General features: G+C 38.1%; 1 protein-coding gene across 1 annotated transcript in view; it reads left to right on the top strand.

The window, feature by feature from the left end:
• Positions 1 to 19,959, top strand: part of NEDD1 (NEDD1 gamma-tubulin ring complex targeting factor) — a 361,264-nt gene that overhangs the window by 185,490 nt on the left and 155,815 nt on the right. Inside the window, exon 13 of the mRNA XM_053719245.1 lies at positions 18,850 to 19,006. Within this exon, the coding sequence (XP_053575220.1) occupies positions 18,850 to 19,006 (157 nt within the window). The remainder of the gene's footprint in view (positions 1 to 18,849; positions 19,007 to 19,959) is intronic.

Here is a 19,959-nt window from a genome sequence, read left to right as displayed (position 1 = left end):
TTTGACTTTTTTCCCTGTGGGCTGTTAGGCTCGCGGGGGCTGAAAATGCTTCATTTTATTGCGTCATTCTTGGCGCTGACTTTTTTGGCGCAAAAAATCTTTTTTGTTTCCGGCGTCATACGCGTCACCGGAAGTTGCGTCATTTTTGACGTTCTGTTGCGCCAAAAATGTCGGCGTTCCGGACGTGGCGTCATTTTTGGCGCCAAAAGCATTTAGGCGCCAAATAATGTGGGCGTCTTATTTGGCGCTAAAAAAATATGGGCGTCGCTTTTGTCTCCACATTATTTAAGTCTCATTTTTCTTTGCTTCTGGTTGCTAGAAGCTTGTTCCTTGGCATTTTTTCCCATTCCTGAAACTGTCATTTAAGGAATTTGATCAATTTTGTTTTATATGTTGTTTTTTCTCTTACATATTGCAAGATGTCTCACGTTGCATCTGAGTCAGAAGATACTTCAGGAAAATCGCTGTCTGGTGCTGGAACTACCAAAGCTAAGTGTATCTGCTGTAAACTTTTGGTAGCTGTTCCTCCAGCTGTTTGTATTAATTGTCATGACAAACTTGTTAATGCAGATAATATTTCCTTTAGTAATGTACCATTACCTGTTGCAGTTCCATCAACATCTAATGTTCAGAGTGTTCCTGATAACATAAGAGATTTTTTTTCTGAATCCATCAAGAAGGCTATGTCTGTTATTCCTCCTCCTAGTAAACATAAAAAATCTTTTAAAACTTCTCTTTATACAGATGAATTTTTAAATGAACATCATCATTCTAATTCTAATGACTCTTCTGGTTCAGAGGATTCTGTCTCAGAGGTTGATGCTGATAAATCTTCATATTTATTTAAAATGGAATTTATTCGTTCTTTACTTAAAGAAGTACTAATTGCTTTAGAAATTGAGGATTCTGGTCCTCTTGATACTAAATCTAAACGTTTAGATAAGGTCTTTAAATCTCCTGTGGTTATTCCAGAAGTTTTTCCTGTTCCTGGTGCTATTTCTGAAGTAATTTCCAGAGAATGGAATAATTTGGGTAATTCATTTACCCCTTCTAAACGTTTTAAGCAATTATATCCTGTGCCGTCTGACAGATTAGAATTTTGGGACAAAATCCCTAAAGTTGATGGGGCTATTTCTACCCTTGCTAAACGTACTACTATTCCTACGTCAGATGGTACTTCGTTTAAGGATCCTTTAGATAGGAAAATTGAATCCTTTCTAAGAAAAGCTTATCTGTGTTCAGGTAATCTTCTTAGACCTGCTATATCATTGGCTGATGTTGCTGCAGCTTCAACTTTTTGATTGGAAACTTTAGCGCAACAAGTAACAGATCATGATTCTCATAATATTATTATTCTTCTTCAACATGCTAATAATTTTATCTGTGATGCCATTTTTGATATTATCAGAGTTGATGTCAGGTTTATGTCTCTAGCTATTTTAGCTAGAAGAGCTTTATGGCTTAAAACTTGGAATGCTGATATGTCTTCTAAATCGACTCTACTTTCCATTTCTTTCCAGGGTAACAAATTATTTGGTTCTCAGTTGGATTCTATTATCTCAACTGTTACTGGTGGGAAAGGAACTTTTTTACCACAGGATAAAATATCTAAGGGTAAAAACAGGGCTAATAATCGTTTTCGTTCCTTTCGTTTCAACAAAGAACAAAAGCCTGATCCTTCATCCTCAGGAGCAGTTTCAGTTTGGAAACCATCTCCAGTCTGGAATAAATCCAAGCCTTCTAGAAAAGCAAAGCCAGCTTCTAAGTCCACATGAAGGTGCGGCCCTCATTCCAGCTCAGCTGGTAGGGGGCAGGTTACGTTTTTTTCAAAGAAATTTGGATCAATTCTGTTCACAATCTTTGGATTAAGAACATTGTTTCAGAAGGGTACAGAATTGGTTTCAAGATCAGACCTCCTGCAAAGAGATCTTTTCTTTCCCGTGTCCCAGTAAATCCAGTGAAAGCTCAAGCATTTCTGAAATGTGTTTCAGATCTAGAGTTGGCTGGAGTAATTATGCCAGTTCCAGTTCTGGAACAGGGGCTGGGGTTTTATTCGAATCTCTTCATTGTACCAAAGAAGGAGAATTCCTTCAGATCAGTTCTGGATCTAAAAATATTGAATCGTTATGTAAGGATACCAACATTCAAAATGGTAACTGTAAGGACTATCTTGCCTTTTGTTCAGCAAGGGCATTATATGTCCACAATAGATTTACAGGATGCATATCTGCATATTCCGATTCATCCAGATCATTATCAGTTCCTGAGATTCTCTTTCCTGGACAAGCATTACCAGTTTGTGGCTCTGCCGTTTGGCCTAGCTACAGCTCCAAGAATTTTTACAAAGGTTCTCTGTGCCCTTCTGTCTGTAATCAGAGAACAGGGTATTGTGGTATTTCCTTATTTGGACGATATCTTGGTACTTGCTCAGTCTTCACATTTAGCAGAATCTCATACGAATCGACTTGTGTTGTTTCTTCAAGATCATGGTTGGAGGATCAATTCACTAAAAAGTTCATTGATTCCTCAGACAAGGGTAACCATGACTCTGTCTTTGACAGACAAGAGACGTCTAAAATTGATTTCAGCTTGTCGAAACCTTCAGTCACAATCATTCCCTTCGGTAGCCTTATGCATGGAAATTCTAGGTCTTATGACTGCTGCATCGGACGCGATCCCCTTTGCTCGTTTTCACATGCGACCTCTTCAGCTCTGTATGCTGAATCAATGGTGCAGGGATTACACAAAGATATCTCAATTAATATCTTTAAAACCGATTGTACGACACTCTCTAACGTGGTGGACAGATCACCATCGTTTAATTCAGGGGGCCTCTTTTGTTCTTCCGACCTGGACTGTAATTTCAACAGATGCAAGTCTTACAGGTTGGGGAGCTGTGTGGGGATCTCTGACGGCACAAGGAGTTTGGGAATCTCAGGAGGTGAGATTACCGATCAATATTTTGGAACTCCGTGCAATTTTCAGAGCTCTTCAGTCTTGGCCTCTTCTGAAGAGAGAATCGTTCATTTGTTTTCAGACAGACAATGTCACAACTGTGGCATACATCAATCATCAAGGAGGGACTCACAGTCCTCTGGCTATGAAAGAAGTATCTTGAATTCTGTTTTGGGCGGAATCCAGCTCCTGTCTAATCTCTGCGGTTCATATCCCAGGTATAGACAATTGGGAAGCGGATTATCTCAGTCGCCAAACGTTGCATCCGGGCGAATGGTCTCTTCACCCAGAGGTATTTCTTCAGATTGTTCAAATGTGGGAACTTCCAGAAATAGATCTGATGGCGTCTCATCTAAACAAGAAACTTCCCAGGTATCTGTCCAGATCCCGGGATCCTCAGGCGGAGGCAGTGGATGCATTATCACTTCCTTGGAAGTATCATCCTGCCTATATCTTTCCGCCTCTAGTTCTTCTTCCAAGAGTAATCTCCAAGATTCTGAAGGAATGCTCGTTTGTTCTGCTGGTATCTCCGGCATGGCCTCACAGGTTTTGGTATGCGGATCTTGTCCGGATGGCCTCTTGCCATCCGTGGACTCTTCTGCTAAGACCAGACCTTCTGTCGCAAGGTCCTTTTTTCCATCAGAATCTCAAATCCTTAAATTTAAAGGTATGGAGATTGAACGCTTGATTCTTGGTCAAAGAGGTTTCTCTGACTCTGTGATTAATACTATGTTACAGGCTCATAAATCTGTATCTAGAGAGATTTATTATAGAGTCTGGAAGACTTATATTTCTTGGTGTCTTTCTCATCATTTTTCCTGGCATTCTTTTAGAATTCCGAGAATTTTACAGTTTCTTCAGGATGGTTTAGATAAAGGTTTATCCGCAAGTTCTTTGAAAGGACAAATCTCTGCTCTTTCTGTTCTTTTTCACAGAAAGATTGCTAATCTTCCTGATATTCATTGTTTTGTACAAGCTTTGGTTCGTATAAAACCTGTCATTAAGTCAATTTCTCCTCCTTGGAGTTTGAATTTGGTTCTGGGGGCTCTTCAAGCTCCTCCTTTTGATCCCATGCATTTATTGGACATTAAATTACTTTCTTGGAAAGTTTTGTTCCTTTTGGCGATCTCTTCTGCCAGAAGAGTCTCTGAATTATCTGCTCTTTCTTGTGAGTCTCCTTTTCTGATTTTTCATCAGGATAAGACGGTGTTGCGAACTTCTTTTGCATTTTTACCTAAGGTTGTGAATTCCAACAACATTAGTAGAGAAATTGTGGTTCCCTCATTATGTTCTAATCCTAAGAATTCTAAGGAGAAATTGTTGCATTCTTTGGATGTTGTTAGAGCTTTGAAATATTATGTTGAAGCTACTAAGTCTTTCCGAAAGACTTCTAGTCTATTTGTTATCTTTTCCGGTTCTAGAAAAGGCCAGAAAGCTTCTGCCATTTCTTTGGCATCTTGGTTGAAATCTTTAATTCATCATGCCTATGTCGAGTCGGGTAAAACTCCGCCTCACAGGATTACAGCTCATTCTACTAGGTCAGTTTCTACTTCCTGGGCGTTTAGGAATGAAGCTTCGGTTGATCAGATTTGCAAAGCAGCAACTTGGTCCTCTTTGCATACTTTTACTAAATTCTACCATTTTGATGTATTTTCTTCTTCTGAAGCAGTTTTTGGTAGAAAAGTACTTCAGGCAGCGGTTTCAGTTTGAATCTTCTGTTTATGTTTTTCATTAAACTTTATTTTGGGTGTGGATTATTTTCAGCAGGAATTGGCTGTCTTTATTTTATCCCTCCCTCTCTAGTGACTCTTGCGTGGAAAGATCCACATCTTGGGTAGTCATTATCCCATACGTCACTAGCTCATGGACTCTTGCTAATTACATGAAAGAAAACATAATTTATGTAAGAACTTACCTGATAAATTCATTTCTTTCATATTAGCAAGAGTCCATGAGGCCCGCCCTTTTTTGTGGTGGTTATGATTTTTTTGTATAAAGCACAATTATTCCAATTCCTTATTTTATATGCTTTCGCACTTTTTTCTTATCACCCCACTTCTTGGCTATTCGTTAAACTGATTTGTGGGTGTGGTGAGGGGTGTATTTGTAGGCATTTTGAGGTTTGGGAAACTTTGCCCCTCCTGGTAGGAATGTATATCCCATACGTCACTAGCTCATGGACTCTTGCTAATATGAAAGAAATTAATTTATCAGGTAAGTTCTTACATAAATTATGTTTTCCTTACCTTGGCGTACCAGGTGGGGGAATTTTTATCCCTCGTATGGTATTCTGTTTTGATCTACTCCTTTAAGAATCTTGACTTCGGTACCACTTCCATATGGGGAGAGGTCTTAATCTTCCTTTTCCCCTTGTCTGGGGATGGTTGGTTGGTTGGTCATCGGGTTTGGAAGATAGGGCACTTGTGTCCGCCTTTCTTTCTCCCACTGCTTCTCGCCTGCTCCCATGTTTTGGAGGACTATAGAAAATATGTTGATATCTTTGGTGGTCCTGGAGCTACCTTTTTTCCTTCTTCATATCTGCTGATATATGGTTCTTTGGAATATCAATGTTCGTCATCGTGTTGTCCCTTGGTCCTAGGGGTTACCGGGAGGTGGACCTAGATGGATCGTTTCTGATTGTTGCAGCCTGTGTTGCAGAGGTGCTTTTTATTGGCAGCTTCTTGGTTGTTGATCTGTAGGGTATTGCCCCTCGATCGTTGAAGACATATTTCTTTCATGTAATTAGCAAGAGTCCATGAGCTAGTGACGTATGGGATATACATTCCTACCAGGAGGGGCAAAGTTTCCCAAACCTTAAAATGCCTATAAATACACCCCTCACCACACCCACAATTCAGTTTTACAAACTTTGCCTCCTATGGAGGTGGTGAAGTAAGTTTGTGCTAGATTCTACGTTGATATGCGCTCCGCAGCAGGTTGGAGCCCGGTTTTCCTCTCAGCGTGCAGTGAATGTCAGAGGGATGTGAGGAGAGTATTGCCTATTTGAATGCAATGATCTCCTTCTACGGGGTCTATTTCATAGGTTCTCTGTTATCGGTCGTAGAGATTCATCTCTTACCTCCCTTTTCAGATCGACGATATACTCTTATATATATATATACCATTACCTCTGCTGACTTTCGTTTCAGTACTGGTTTGGCTTTCTACAACATGTAGATGAGTGTCCTGGGGTAAGTAAGTAAGCTTATTTTCCTAAGCTATGGTTAGGCACTTTTTTATAAAGTTCTAAATATATGTATTCAAACATTTATTTGCCTTGACTCAGGATGTTCAACATTCCTTATTTTCAGTCAGTCAGTTTCATACTTGGGATAATGGATTTGAATCAATCATTTTTTCTTACCTTAAAAAATTTTGACTTTTTCCCTGTGGGCTGTTAGGCTCGCGGGGCTGAAAATGCTTCATTTTATTGCGTCATTCTTGGCGCGGACTTTTTTGGCGCAAAATTTTTTTTCTGTTTCCGGCATCATACGTGTCGCCGGAAGTTGCGTCATTTTTTGACGTTTTTTTTGCGTCAAAAGTGTCTGCGTTCCGGATGTGGCTTCATTTAGGCGCCAAATAATGTGGGCGTCTTATTTGGCGCTAAAAAATATGGGCGTCATTTTTGTCTCCACATTATTTAAGTCTCATTATTTATTGCTTCTGGTTGCTAGAAGCTTGTTCACTGGCATTTTTTTCCCATTCCTGAAACTGTCATTTAAGGAATTTGATAAATTTTGCTTTATATGTTGTTTTTTCTATTACATATTGCAAGATGTTCCACGTTGCAACTGAGTCAGAAGATACTTCAGGAAAATCGCTGCCCGGTGCTGGAGCTACCAAGCTAAGTGTATCTGTTTCTCCAGCTGTTGTTTGTATTGCATGTCATGACAAACTTATTAATGCAGATAAAATTTCCTTTATTACTGTTACATTACCTGTTGCTGTTCCGTCAACATCTAATTTTCAGAGTGTTTCTGATAACATAAGAGATTTTATTTTTTAAATCCATTAAGAAGGCTATGTCTGTTATTTCTCCTTCTAGTATACATAAAAGTCTTTTAAAACTTCTCTTTTTTCAGATGAATTTTTAAATGAACATCATTCTGATACTGATAATGGTTCTTCTGGTTCAGAGGTTCTGTCTCAGAGGTTGATGCTGATAAATCTTTGTATTTGTTCAAGATGGAATTTATTCGTTCTTTACTTAAAGAAGTATTAATTGCATTAGAAATAGAGGATTCTGGTCCTCTTGATACTAAATCTAAACGTTTAAATAAGGTTTTTAAATCTCCTGTAGTTATTCCAGAAGTGTTTTCTCTCCCTGATGCTATTTCTGAAGTAATTTCCAGGGAATGGAATAATTTGGGTAATTCATTTACTCCTTCTAAAACGTTTAAGCAATTATATCCTGTGCCATCTGACAGATTAAAGTTTTTTGGGACAAAATCCCTAAGGTTAATGGGGCTGTCTCTACTCCTGCTAAACGTACTACTATTCCTACGGCAGATAGTACTTCATTTAAGGATCCTTTAGATAGGAAAATTGAATCCTTTCTAAAGAAAAGCTTACTTATGTTCAGGTAATCTTCTTAGACCTGCTATATTTTTAGCGGATGTTGCTGCAGCTTCAACTTTTTGGTTAGAAGCTTTAGCGCAACAAGTAACAGATCATAATTTTATAGCATTATTATTATTCTATAACATGCTAATAATTTTATTTGTGATACCATCTTTTGATATCATTAGAGTTGATGTCAGGTATATGTCTCTAGCTATTTTAGCTAGAAAAGCTTTATGGCTTAAAACTTGGAATGCTGATATGTCTTCTAAGTCAACTTTGCTTTCCCTTTCTTTCCAGGGTAATAAATTATTCGGTTCTCAGTTGGATTCTATTATCTCAACTGTTACTGGAGGGAAGGGAACTTTTTTACCAAAGGATAAAAAATCTAAGGTAAATTTAGGTCTAATAATCGTTTTCGTTCCTTTCCTCACAACAAGGAACAAAAGCCTGATCCTTCATCCTCAGGAGCGGTATCAGTTTGGAAACCATTTCCAGTTTGGAATATATCCAAGCCTTATAGAAACCTAAAGCCAGCTCCTAAGTACCCATGAAGGTGCGGCCCTCATTCCAGCTCAGCTGGTATGGGGCAGATTACGTTTTCTTCAAAGAAATTTGAATCAATTCCGTTCACAATCTCTGGTTTCAGAACATTGTTTCAGAAAGGTACAGAATTGGCTTCAAGTTAAGGCCTCCTGCAAAGAGATTTTTTTCTTTCCCGTGTCCCAGTAAACACAGCAAAGGCTCAGCATTTCTGAAATGTGTTTCAGATCTAGAGTTGGCTGGAGTAATTATGCCAGTTCCAGTTCTGGAACAGGGGCTGGGGTTTTATTCTATCTCTTCGTTGTACCAAAGAAGGTCAATTCCTTCAGACCAGTTCCGGATCTATCACTATTGAATCGTTATGTAAGGATACCAACATTCAAGATGGTAACTGTAGGACTATCCTGCCTTTTGTTTAGCAAGGGCATTATATGTCTACAATAGATTTACAGGATGCATATCTGCATATTCCGATTCATCCAGATCACTTTTAGTTTCTGAGATTCTCTTTTTAGACAAGCATTACCAGTTTTGTGGCTCTACCGTTTGGCCTAGCATCAGCTCCAGGAATTTTTTCAAAGGTTCTCAGTGCCCTTCTGTCTGTAATCAGAAAACAGGGTTTTGGTATTTCCTTATTTGGACGATATCTTGGTACTTGCTCAGTCTTCACATTTTCGCAGAATCTCATACGAATCGACTTGTGTTGTTTCTTCAAGATCTTGGTTGGAGGATCAATTTACCAAAAAGTTCATTGATTCCTCAGACAAGGGTAACCTTTTTAGGTTTCCAGATAGATTCAGTGTCTATGACTCTGTCCTTGTCAGACAAGAGAAGTTTAACATTGATATCAGCTTGTCAAAACCTTCAGTCACAATCATTCCCTTTGGTAGCCTTATGCATGGAAATTTTAGGTCTTAGGACTGCCGCATCGGATGCGATCTCCTTTGCTCGTTATCACATGCGACCTCTTCAGCTCTGTATGCTGAACCAATGGTGCAGGGATTACACAAAGATATCTCAATTAATATCTTTAAACCGATTATACGACACTCTCTGACGTGGTGGACAGATCACCATCGTTTCGTTCAGGGGGCTTCTTTGTTCTTCCGACCTGGACTATAATCTCAACAGATGCAAGTCTTACAGGTTGGGGAGCTGTGTGGGGGTCTCTGACGGCACAAGGGGTTTGGGAATCTCAGGAGGTGAGATTACCGATCAATATTTGGAACTCCGTGCAATTTTCAGAGCTCTTCAGTCTTGGCCTCTTCTGAAGAGAGAGTTGTTCATTTGTTTTCAGATAGACAATGTCACAACTGTGGCATACATCAATCATCAAGGAGGGACTCACAGTCCTCTGGCTATGAAAGAAGTATCTCGAATTCTGGTTTGGGCGGAATCCAGCTCCTGTCTAATCTCTGCGGTTCATATCCCAGGTATAGACAATTGGGAAGCGGATTATCTCAGTCTCCAAACGTTGCATCCGGGCGAATGGTCTCTTCACCCAGAGGTATTTCTTCAGATTGTTCAAATGTGGGAACTTCCAGAAATAGATCTGATGGCGTCTCATCTAAACAAGAAACTTCCCTGGTATCTGTCCAGATCCCGGGATCCTCGGGCGGAGGCAGTGGATGCATTATCACTTCCTTGGAAGTATCATCCTGCCTATATCTTTCCGCCTCTAGTTCTTCTTCCAAAAGTATTCTCCTAGATTCTACAGGAATGCTCGTTTGTCCTGCTGGTAGCTCCAGCATTGCCTCACAGGTTTTGGTATGCGGATCTTGTCCGGATGGCCTCTTGCCAGCTGTGGACTCTTCCGTTAAGACCAGACTTTCTGTCGCAAGGTCCTTTCTTCCATCAGGATCTCAAATCCTTAAATTTTAAGGTATGGAGTTTGAACGCTTGGTTCTTGGTCAAAGAGGTTTCTCTGACTCTGTGATTAATACTATGTGACAGGCTCGTAAATCTGTATCTAGAGAGATATATTATAGAGTCTGGAAGACTTATATTTCTTAGTGTCTTTCTCATAATTTTTCTTGGCATTCTTTTTGAATACCGAGAATTTTACAGTTTCTTCAGGATGGTTTAGATAACGGTTTGTCCGCAAGTTCCTTGAATGGACAAATCTCTGCTCTTTCTGTTCTTTTTCACAGAAAGTTTGCTAATCTTCCTGATATTCATTGTTTTGTACAAGCTTTGGTTCGTATAAAACCTGTCTTTAAGTCAATTTCTCCTCCTTGGAGTTTGAATTTGGTTCTGGGGGCTCTTCAAGCTCCTCCTTTTGAACCCATGTATTCTTTGGTCATTAAATTACTTTCTTGGAAAGTTTTGTTTCTTTTGGCCATCTCTTCTACCAGAAGAGTCTCTGAATTACCTGCTCTTTCTTGTGAGTCTCCTTTTCTGATTTTTCATCAGGATAAGGCGGTGCTGCAAACTTCTTTTGAATTTTTTACCTACGGTTGTGAATTCTAACAACATTAGTAGAGAAATTGTGGTTCCTTCATTGTGTCCTAATCCTATGAATTCTAAGGAGAAATCATTGCATTCTTGGATGCTGTTAGAGCTTTGTATTATTATGTTGAAGCTACTAAGTCTTTCCGAAAGAATTCTAGTCTATTTGTCATCTTTTCCGGTTCTAGAAAAGGCCAGAAAGCTTCTGCCATTTCTTTGGCATCTTGGTTGAAATCTTTATTTCATCATGCCTATGTCGAGTCGGGTAAAATTCCGCCTCGAAGGATTACAGCTCATTCTACTAGGTCAGTTTCTACTTCCTGGGCGTTTAGGAATGAAGCTTCGGTTGATCAGATTTGCAAAGCAGCAACTTGGTCCTCCGCATACTTTTTCTAAATTCTACCATTTTGATGTGTTTTCTTCTTCTGAAGCAGTTTTTGGTAGAAAAGTACTTCAGGCAGTGGTTTCAGTTTGAATCTTCTGTTTATGTTTTTCATTAAACTTTATTTTGGGTGTGGATTATTTTCAGCAGGAATTGGCTGTCTTTATTTTATCCCTCCCTCTCTAGTGACTCTTGCGTGGAAAGATCCACATCTTGGGTAGTCATTATCCCATACGTCACTAGCTCATGGACTCTTGCTAATTACATGAAAGAAAACATAATTTATGTAAGAACTTACCTGATAAATTCATTTCTTTCATATTAGCAAGAGTCCATGAGGCCCGCCCTTTTTTGTGGTGGTTATGATTTTTTTGTATAAAGCACAATTATTCCAATTCCTTATTTTATATGCTTTCGCACTTTTTTCTTATCACCCCACTTCTTGGCTATTCGTTAAACTGAATTGTGGGTGTGGTGAGGGGTGTATTTATAGGCATTTTAAGGTTTGGGAAACTTTGCCCCTCCTGGTAGGAATGTATATCCCATACGTCACTAGCTCATGGACTCTTGCTAATATGAAAGAAATTAATTTATCAGGTAAGTTCTTACATAAATTATGTTTTTTTCTGTCTCTGGGATGCTTTGTGCATGTCCATTGCCATGGGGCCTTGGGATGTGCTGTTTTGCATTGTCTAGGGTTCTCCGTATGAGGTAGTCCTATGATTCCTCAAGGGGTCCTAGTCTGTGGCTGGATCCGGTTTCCTGGTGCCAGGTTGTTTGGTCTTGGTCTAGGATATCTGGACGGACCTTCTAGTTGGATCCTGAGGGATTCAATCCTTAAGGTTTTGATCATCTGTGTGTTCCTTCGGGGAGAGATTTGAGAAGAGCTTGAAGGCTTAACTACCTAGCAAGCGGTTTATGGATCTCTTCTTACAGCCGTTACACTTTATAGGTTGGCTTGCTGGCTGTCGGGCTCCTGGACCAGGTGTTATGGACGGAGGGTGCCCTTTCAGTTAGTTTTGATTTGCCATCTTTTTGATGAAATATGCTCCGTACCTGGGGGTGGTTGAGCGGGTGTCTTTTTTTTTTTCTTCTCCCTTCTTTTACTTCCCCTTCAGGGGAGCGGGATATCCAATAGTGTCAGTCTAAGGCTTGGAGAGGAGTCCCTCGACCTGGTGGTATTGTGTTCACACTGTTGTGTCAGTGTGTGGTTTCCTTTCATTTGGGAGCTTACCTTCCTGTGGAGGAGGAGTCTGGGTTCTGGACCAGAGATCGTACTACGTTCTGTTCCGGCTTGGTGGTTTAGCATGCCAAGCTGGTTACATATGGTTAGGGTTTGCCTACCCCTTGTTACCGTTGAGTCCTCTTTTTTGAGTTCTGTGTAGTACGGGGATTTATTTATTTCTCTATTTTCAGACATACCAGGCGTTTTGGTGCTGGGCCTTTGTCTCGATGATTTAGCTTATGTAACATATTTGAAACTTGTGTTGTTGGTTTGAATCCAGCTGTTGAGGCTGGTTTTCCATTTTACGGCCTGAGGCCTATGGCTCGGTTGAACTTTGACCTTGTTCTTTTCCAGATCTTGTGGTCTCTCCATAGGTGGAGATTATAGGAGTTTTTACTCAGCATGTTTCCAGCTTCCTTATTTTTGAAGGGGGGAATAGGTTTTTACACTTCTGGAGGGTTTCCTCTGTTGGAGTCTCCTGGTGCAGTTTCTATCTTGATAAGCTAGTGTTCGTGACTGATGTCTACTAATCTTGTGTTGCAGAGTGGGAGCCGGGAGCTCCATCTGGAGCACGATAAGTGCTTATGTTGTCAGTTGTTGGCAGTTCTGAGGAATATCTGTTTATTCTGCGATTGCTATTTCTTGAGTGCAGGCTGCGCTCTGTGTGAGTTTGGGGTTCTGATCCATCTTAGGATCAATTCTTGGTCCTTTAGACTTTATCCAGATTGGGGTAGGGGTTCTTCCCTATTTTGATTCTGGTAGTTTGTTGGAGTTTATCTCTATTCATTTTTCTTTGTCTTATTGCATCCTACGGTTGTGCTTGATGCTGCTAGAGCTCTCTCTTTTTTACTCTAGTTGCTGAGATTTTGGATCTCTTGTAGATTCTTCTTTCCTTTTCCCTTCTGGGAATATGTTGAATTGGTACGGGCTTACAGCCGACCGGTCTTATCTCTTTGGGGCCTTTGTGCTCTGTGTACTCTAGAGCCTTTGAGCGGTCTCTATCGGGGCCATGCTGATATTAACTGTTGGGCAGTTACTTAGTCCTTTCAGTCCTTTTTATTCTGCTTGGCACTGCAGTTTTTGTTTGGTTTGGGTATTTTCAGGCGGTGGTGCCCTTCGAATGGGCTGCTTTGTCTACCCACCCTTTTTTTGCATTCAGTGTCCCCTGTAGCTTGTGTATTGTTTCCCAAAAGTAATGAATGCAGCTGTGGACTCTCCCCGTTTAAGAAGAAAAACATAAATTATGCTTACCTGATCATTTTCTTTTCTTCTGACGGGGAGAGTCTACAGCTCCCCTCTCAAGTTCTTTATGAGGGCTGACCATGTTTTTTTTTTGTTTGTTTATTCTTCTGGCACCTTTTTTTCACCTGATATTTCTCCTACTGTTCTGAATTCCCAAAAGTAATAAATGCAGCTGTGGACTCTCCCCATCAGAAGAAAAGAAAATTATCAGGTAAGCATAATTTGTTTTTCTTCTTAAACGGGGAGAGTCCACAGTTTTTGGCGTAAAGAGATTTCAGTGGATAACAGTTTTAACTAGATATTTTTTCACAGAGTTAAGAAATTATTATAGATTTACAAAAAAAAAGTATATAAAACATTATCAATTTTCCCAAAAAACTGTAGCTTTCTAACTGTCATCCTCTGGTTTAGCTAAGACTGCGTATATATTGTTTGCATTATTTTTGATAATTTCAAAGTTTTTATCGGCAGCTATGTATACCATGTTCTAAAATAATGCAATGGGGTAACTCTCAATTGGTATAGCAGAACTGCCCAAATTTTCCCCCAAACTATATATATTTTTAAAGTAGACCTTCAAAAGTATTGACCTAGTCCCATTTTGGTATATTTCATTACACCATCTGGCCATCAGATATATGCAAAATATGATTATTTAAAAACAAATTAACTTTTTAACAGTTTGTCTTTCTCACTAAAATTTACACACAACTTGAACAGTCATAAGAAAAATGCTTTAAAAGCTTCTCTAGGATCCCCTGTATTCAGAATTAGCAGACATTTAGAGGGTTACCATTGCTTTTGGTGATCAGAAGGCTACCAGTTGCACCTGTACACTACACATCTGATAGAGGATTTTTTTTTAGACACATTATGGCAAAGGTTTCCGGTGCTCATTTAGAATTTCATAACGGCTATAATTTAAAAAATTGACCCCTAAAGCTAAATATTTATAAAGAAGACAACCCAAGTTATTGATCCTAAGCCCATATTGGCATATTCTGTGTAATCAATTGGCAGTCAGATGTGTGCCAAATGCTATTATATATATTTACAAATTTTGGGTTCCTCACTGCAATTATTTACACACAACTTGTGCAGTCATAGAACAAAGAGTAGTAAACGCCTGTCTAGGGCCCCCTATGTACAGAATTACCAGACATGCATGGGTTTGATATTTGTTTTAGTAATTATAAGGTTGCTAATTGCAGCTGCGCACCCTAAATTTCAAAGATTTTTAGACGTAATGATAATTGGTCCATGGCCCATTATTTAATGGCATAACAGCCTGAATTCAGAACCTTATTTATAATATATATATAAAAAAATAAACATATGTTTATTGATCTTAGCCCATATTGGTATTTTTTATACAACCATTTGTATGCCAAATATGATCATAAAAAAAATTATACATTTTTTCGCAAACTTTGTTTCTCACTGAAATTACTTGCACAACTTGTGCAGTTATGAGAAAATTGGTTGTAAAAGATTTTCTAGGATCCCTTGTGTATAGAATTACCAGACATGTATGGCTTTGTCATTGTTTTCGTAATTAGGCCATTTTTGCAACTGAGCAACACACTTCTGAAAGAGGATTTTTTTTAAATGTTATGGCAATGGGCTCAGGGCCCCTTTAGTATTGCATAACCTGTCTGAATTCTCAAAATTAGCCTCAAAAGTATAAATATTTTTACCGGTCACTGTGTAGTCATATGGTGGTCATTAGTCATCCTGTGGTCATCATTCACTTAGTGGTCACTCAGAGGTCACCAGTCACTTAGTTGTCACTGGTTATTAATGGTCACTGGTCACTCAGTAATGATTTAGTGGTCACTCTGATCAAAGGTCACTCAGGAGTCACTGGTCACCCAGTGGTATACAGCCCCTCCATAGACAAAGGTCACTCCATGGGCAAAATCCTTCAGTGATCAAACAATCGCAAGTCATTTCACTGAAAATGAAGTCACCAGCCTCAGTGGTCAATAGATAAATGAGTGACCACCAGTCCCCATGGTAACACAGTTCAATCAATAGTCTCTGGTCACTTCACAGATATCTAAACCACTAAGCAGTCATTTATAAATATATCTGGGACACTTTGTGATCACCACTTATTGCAAATCCATCAGTGTTACTTATAAGACAGTCAACATGTTTTACAGTGACTTGTGCCGTGGTAGTGGTCACACAGCCATCAACGCACTGTGTCTGCTACTACTTACAAGATACCAAGTTGGTACCAGTCACCTTTATCTGCTTTTGATCACTGCTTAAATTGAAAGTCAATCCTAGCGTTGTACATACGCTAGGATTGACTATTGAAACAAATAAAGGGGACTTTCATTCATGAAGTATAAGATACTTCATGTAGAAAGCTCCTTAAAGGGACACTGAACCCAATTTTTTTCTTTTGTAATTCAGAAAGAGCATGCAATTTTAAGCAACTTTCTAATTTACTCCTATTATCAATTTTTCTTCGTTCTCTTGCTATCATTATTTGAAAAAGAAGGCATCTAAGCTTTTTTTTGGTTTCAGTACTCTGGACAGCACTTTTTTATTGGTGGATGAATTTATCCACCAATCAGCAAGGACAACCCAGGTTGTTCACCAAAAATGGGCCAGCATCTAAACTTACATTCTTGCATTTCAAATAAAGATACCAAGAGAATGAAGAAAATTTGATAATAGGAGTAAATTAGAAAGTTGCTTAAAATTTTATACTCAATCTGAATCACTAAAGAAATTTTTTGGGTACAGTGTCCCTTTAATTTGTTTCAACCGATCGCCGTTCTTAGCTGCTACAGCAGCCCAGGGCTAAAAATTGTTTTTGCAAAGAGGTGACGTTTTCACATCTTAGCCAATAGCCGTGCGGTGAATCCGGCTCCCATAGGCGCCAAGCCGGATTTACCGAATGGCTATTGGCTAAGAGATGAAAAAGTCACCTCTTATCAAAAAATTTTTTTAGCCGTGGCTGCTGAAGCAGCTAAGAATGGGGATCGATTGAGACAAATAAAGGAGCTTTTTACATGAAGTATCTTCTGCTTCATGAATGAAAGTCACCTTTATTTGTTTCAATAGTCAATCCTAGAGTTTGTAAAACATTAGGATTTACTTTCACTTTAATTAGTGACCATCACTCACACCAGCCTTGTAAAAAAAAGTACAAGCTGCAGTGTGAACTAAAAAATAAGTAAGGTTATTATAAATGTTTATCTTCTCACTCTTCATTTTACTTAAGTACTTAAATATTTTAATGCAAATAAAAAGTCCCAGAGATGCTTTGCAAGTAATAAAGTTCCATTTAACAGAGTGTTTTGGTCTACTTGGTCAGATATGAGCATTTGGAACGGAGTATCCCCAATTGTATGGGTCATATAAGGCATCAAGATGAATAAAAAATAAATAAATTAGGAAACTGCAAGATAAGTATGGGGAGAGTAATACCTAGCGCCAGCTTTACTTGTATTTTATTTCCTAAAACTCCATTCCAGTGTAAGTAGGCACTGTCAGCCTTATGTTACATTTGTAATAAGTGCAATTGTTTTAACATTAACTGTATAGAAGTTGTTACAATTTATAGATAATTTAATAACTAAAAGACAACTGAGTGACCACCAGTCCCATGTTAATACAGGTCAAGCAAAAGTCTTTGGTCACTTCCAAGATATGTGAGACACTTGGCAGTTATTCATCATTAATAAATACATCTGAGATAGTTTGTAATCACCTATAATTTAAAAATCACCAGTGTTCCCTTTAAGGAACTCAACCAGTGACTTACTATAGCAGTGGTCACACAACCAACCCACAGAGACTTAGGTCATGTTATGGGTTACACAGCCATCAACCTGCTATTTTTTTTTTTTGCTACTTAGGCGAAATTAAGTGAGCACCAGTTACCTTTATCTGTCTTTGGTCACTTGGTTTTCACTGTTTACATAGTGACCACCACTCACAAAAAGTCTCATAGATGTTTGCATAGGTCTCTTTGTCTAAATATGAGGATTTGGAAGCTTAGTGTCCTCAATATATTTTATGGGTCATATGAGGTATCAAGATGGACAAAAAAATAATAATTGAGGAACTACAAGATAAACAAGGGGAGAGAAATACATAGTGCCAGCTTTACTAATTTAGTTTTTAAATATTCATTCCAGTTTTTTTAGGCACTGTCAGCCTTTTGTTACACTTGGAAGGAGTTGTCTGTTGCTCTGCATCCTTAAAGGGACACTGAACCCAAAAATTTTCTTTTGTAATTCAGATAGAGCATGCAATTTTAAGCAACTTTCTAATTTACCTCCTATTATCAATTTTTCTTCGTTCTCTTGCTATCTTTATTTGAAAAAGAAGGCATCTAAGCTTTTTCTGGGTTGAGTACTCTGGACAGCACTTTTTTATTGGCGGATGAATTTATACACCAATCAGCAAGGACAACTCAGGTTGTTCACCAAAAATGGGTCGGCATCTAAACTTACATTCTTGCATTTCAAATAAAGATACCAAGAGAATGAAGAACATTTTATAATAGGAGTAAATTAGAAAGTTGCTTAAAATTTCATGCTCTATCTGAATCAGGAAAGAAAATTTTTGGTTACAGTGTCCCTTTAACTGTAACCTACGTCTATATGGTACTTGAAGCAAAGTACTGCATGAGAAATAGTTTCTATATAAAAATTAAATAATGATTTGACTTTGATCTAGAATGAATTTTTGAATAATGCATCAATAGATTCATAAGCTTTTCAAAATTTCAAAGACAATGAAAACTATGGCAATATCTAGTGTAATTTTCTCTTTACAGAATACATACAATAATAAATATTTATAAATATATTCTACATTACTTTGAAACAAAAATTATGTATAAGAATGAATAATAAACCCTCAGAAGTTTTGATCTTTACTAGAACATTTAGTTTTAATATAACTTTCTTGCTTTTTATGAACACTTGTCTAAACAAATTGCACATTTATGAATACAACTAATTGATGTGCATCTGATAACAATGTAAAGTGGGTTGATGGGAATCTTGCAATACTGTGTCTTAAGACTTTATTTCTTCTTAATATACTCATTGTTCAGTGAGTTTACCCTTGCTTTATGTGATTTGAAGGAGAACGCATCTTATTGTGAAATCGGCTTTGAAGCAATTAACTTTTAGTTCCTTTGGTACTGGTATGTTTGAAACTAAACATTTTTCAATAGGTAGTAGTAGCCTACTATGCAGCCAAACCTTTCATCGGCCTGTTATTAAGCTGTTCATGTCACTAAGCCTAGACTTTTTCAGTTGCCTGAGGGTGTGATTGTAATCTTATTTGTGTGGAAGAAATGTATTTTCAAAATGCAAGCTTTGCAGAACTCTCCATGATATGTTTGTCTTTATGTCTAAAAAAAAATATCAAATGATTTGTAAAATATCTTTGGTTCTAAAAGTGAACATATTAGTAAAGATTGCAGCTTTATTCATTTCTATCTGTTGGCATTGTACAGGCCCGAAAATATCGACATCAATAAGCACAGAAGTTGCATGTTCATTGTCTGAAAAAATAGCAGATACCATTTCAAGTGACAGGGCGGGAGCACCACTCACATCTGTACAGATTAATTTCATTAGAAACATGATCGAGGAGACACTTGATGATTTCAGGTAATTTCTATGTTTTGGCCTTGTAGTTTTAAAGAATTTGTGGCACATCACTTTATTAAAGGGACAGTCTACTATTTTAGTGTTTTAAAAAGATAATCCCTTTATTATTCATTCCCTAGTTTTGCATAACCAACAATGTTATATTAATACACTTTTTACCTCTGTGATTAGCCTGTATCTAAGCTTCTGCAGACAGCCCCCTTATATATCTGTTTTTTTTCTTCTTCAAAATTGCATTTCAGCCAATCAGTGCTGACTCATGCATAACTCCATGGGGGTGAGCACAATGTTATCTATATGACACACATGAATTAGAACACTCTAGTTGTCAAAAGCTTATAAAATACACTGAGATAAGACGGCCTTCAACGGCTTAGAAATTAGCCTATAAGCCGACCTAGGTTTAGCCTTCAACAAAGAATACCAAGGGAACAAAGCAGACTTGATGATCAAAGTTAAAAAAAAAAAAGTTGTTTAAAATTGCACGCCCTATATGAATCATGCAGCTTTAGTTTTGACTTTACTGTCTATTTAACCAAACTCCAATCATTACCATGGTATCTATGTACACTGAAGAAAAATCTAAACAGCATATTACTCACTGAGTACTTGGTTCTAAAGTCCCTTGAAATCGGTAGTATCTTCTCAGCAAACTTCAGGGTCCATTTATTTCTCTATAAGGGCTTGATAAATGTATTCAAAATCTAGGAGGCAAACCAAAATTTTAGAAGTCATATTATTTTCTTAGGCAAGGATATTGCTAAATATAGCACTAGCAAATGTATAAACAGAGCAGATTGATGCAATTATAACTACATAAGGTAAGCAGCATAGTAAAAAAGAAAATGTAAATTACAGTTATAAACTAGAACTGGAGTTGCATATGATAATTATATCTTAATATTAAAGAGATGTTAAATAAACCAGCATTACACCACCACAGAGGAATCAAC

Source organism: Bombina bombina, chromosome 6 (assembly GCF_027579735.1).
Source record: "Bombina bombina isolate aBomBom1 chromosome 6, aBomBom1.pri, whole genome shotgun sequence".
Classification (NCBI taxonomy): domain Eukaryota; kingdom Metazoa; phylum Chordata; class Amphibia; order Anura; family Bombinatoridae; genus Bombina; species Bombina bombina.
This window is presented reverse-complemented; position numbering and strand designations above follow the sequence as displayed.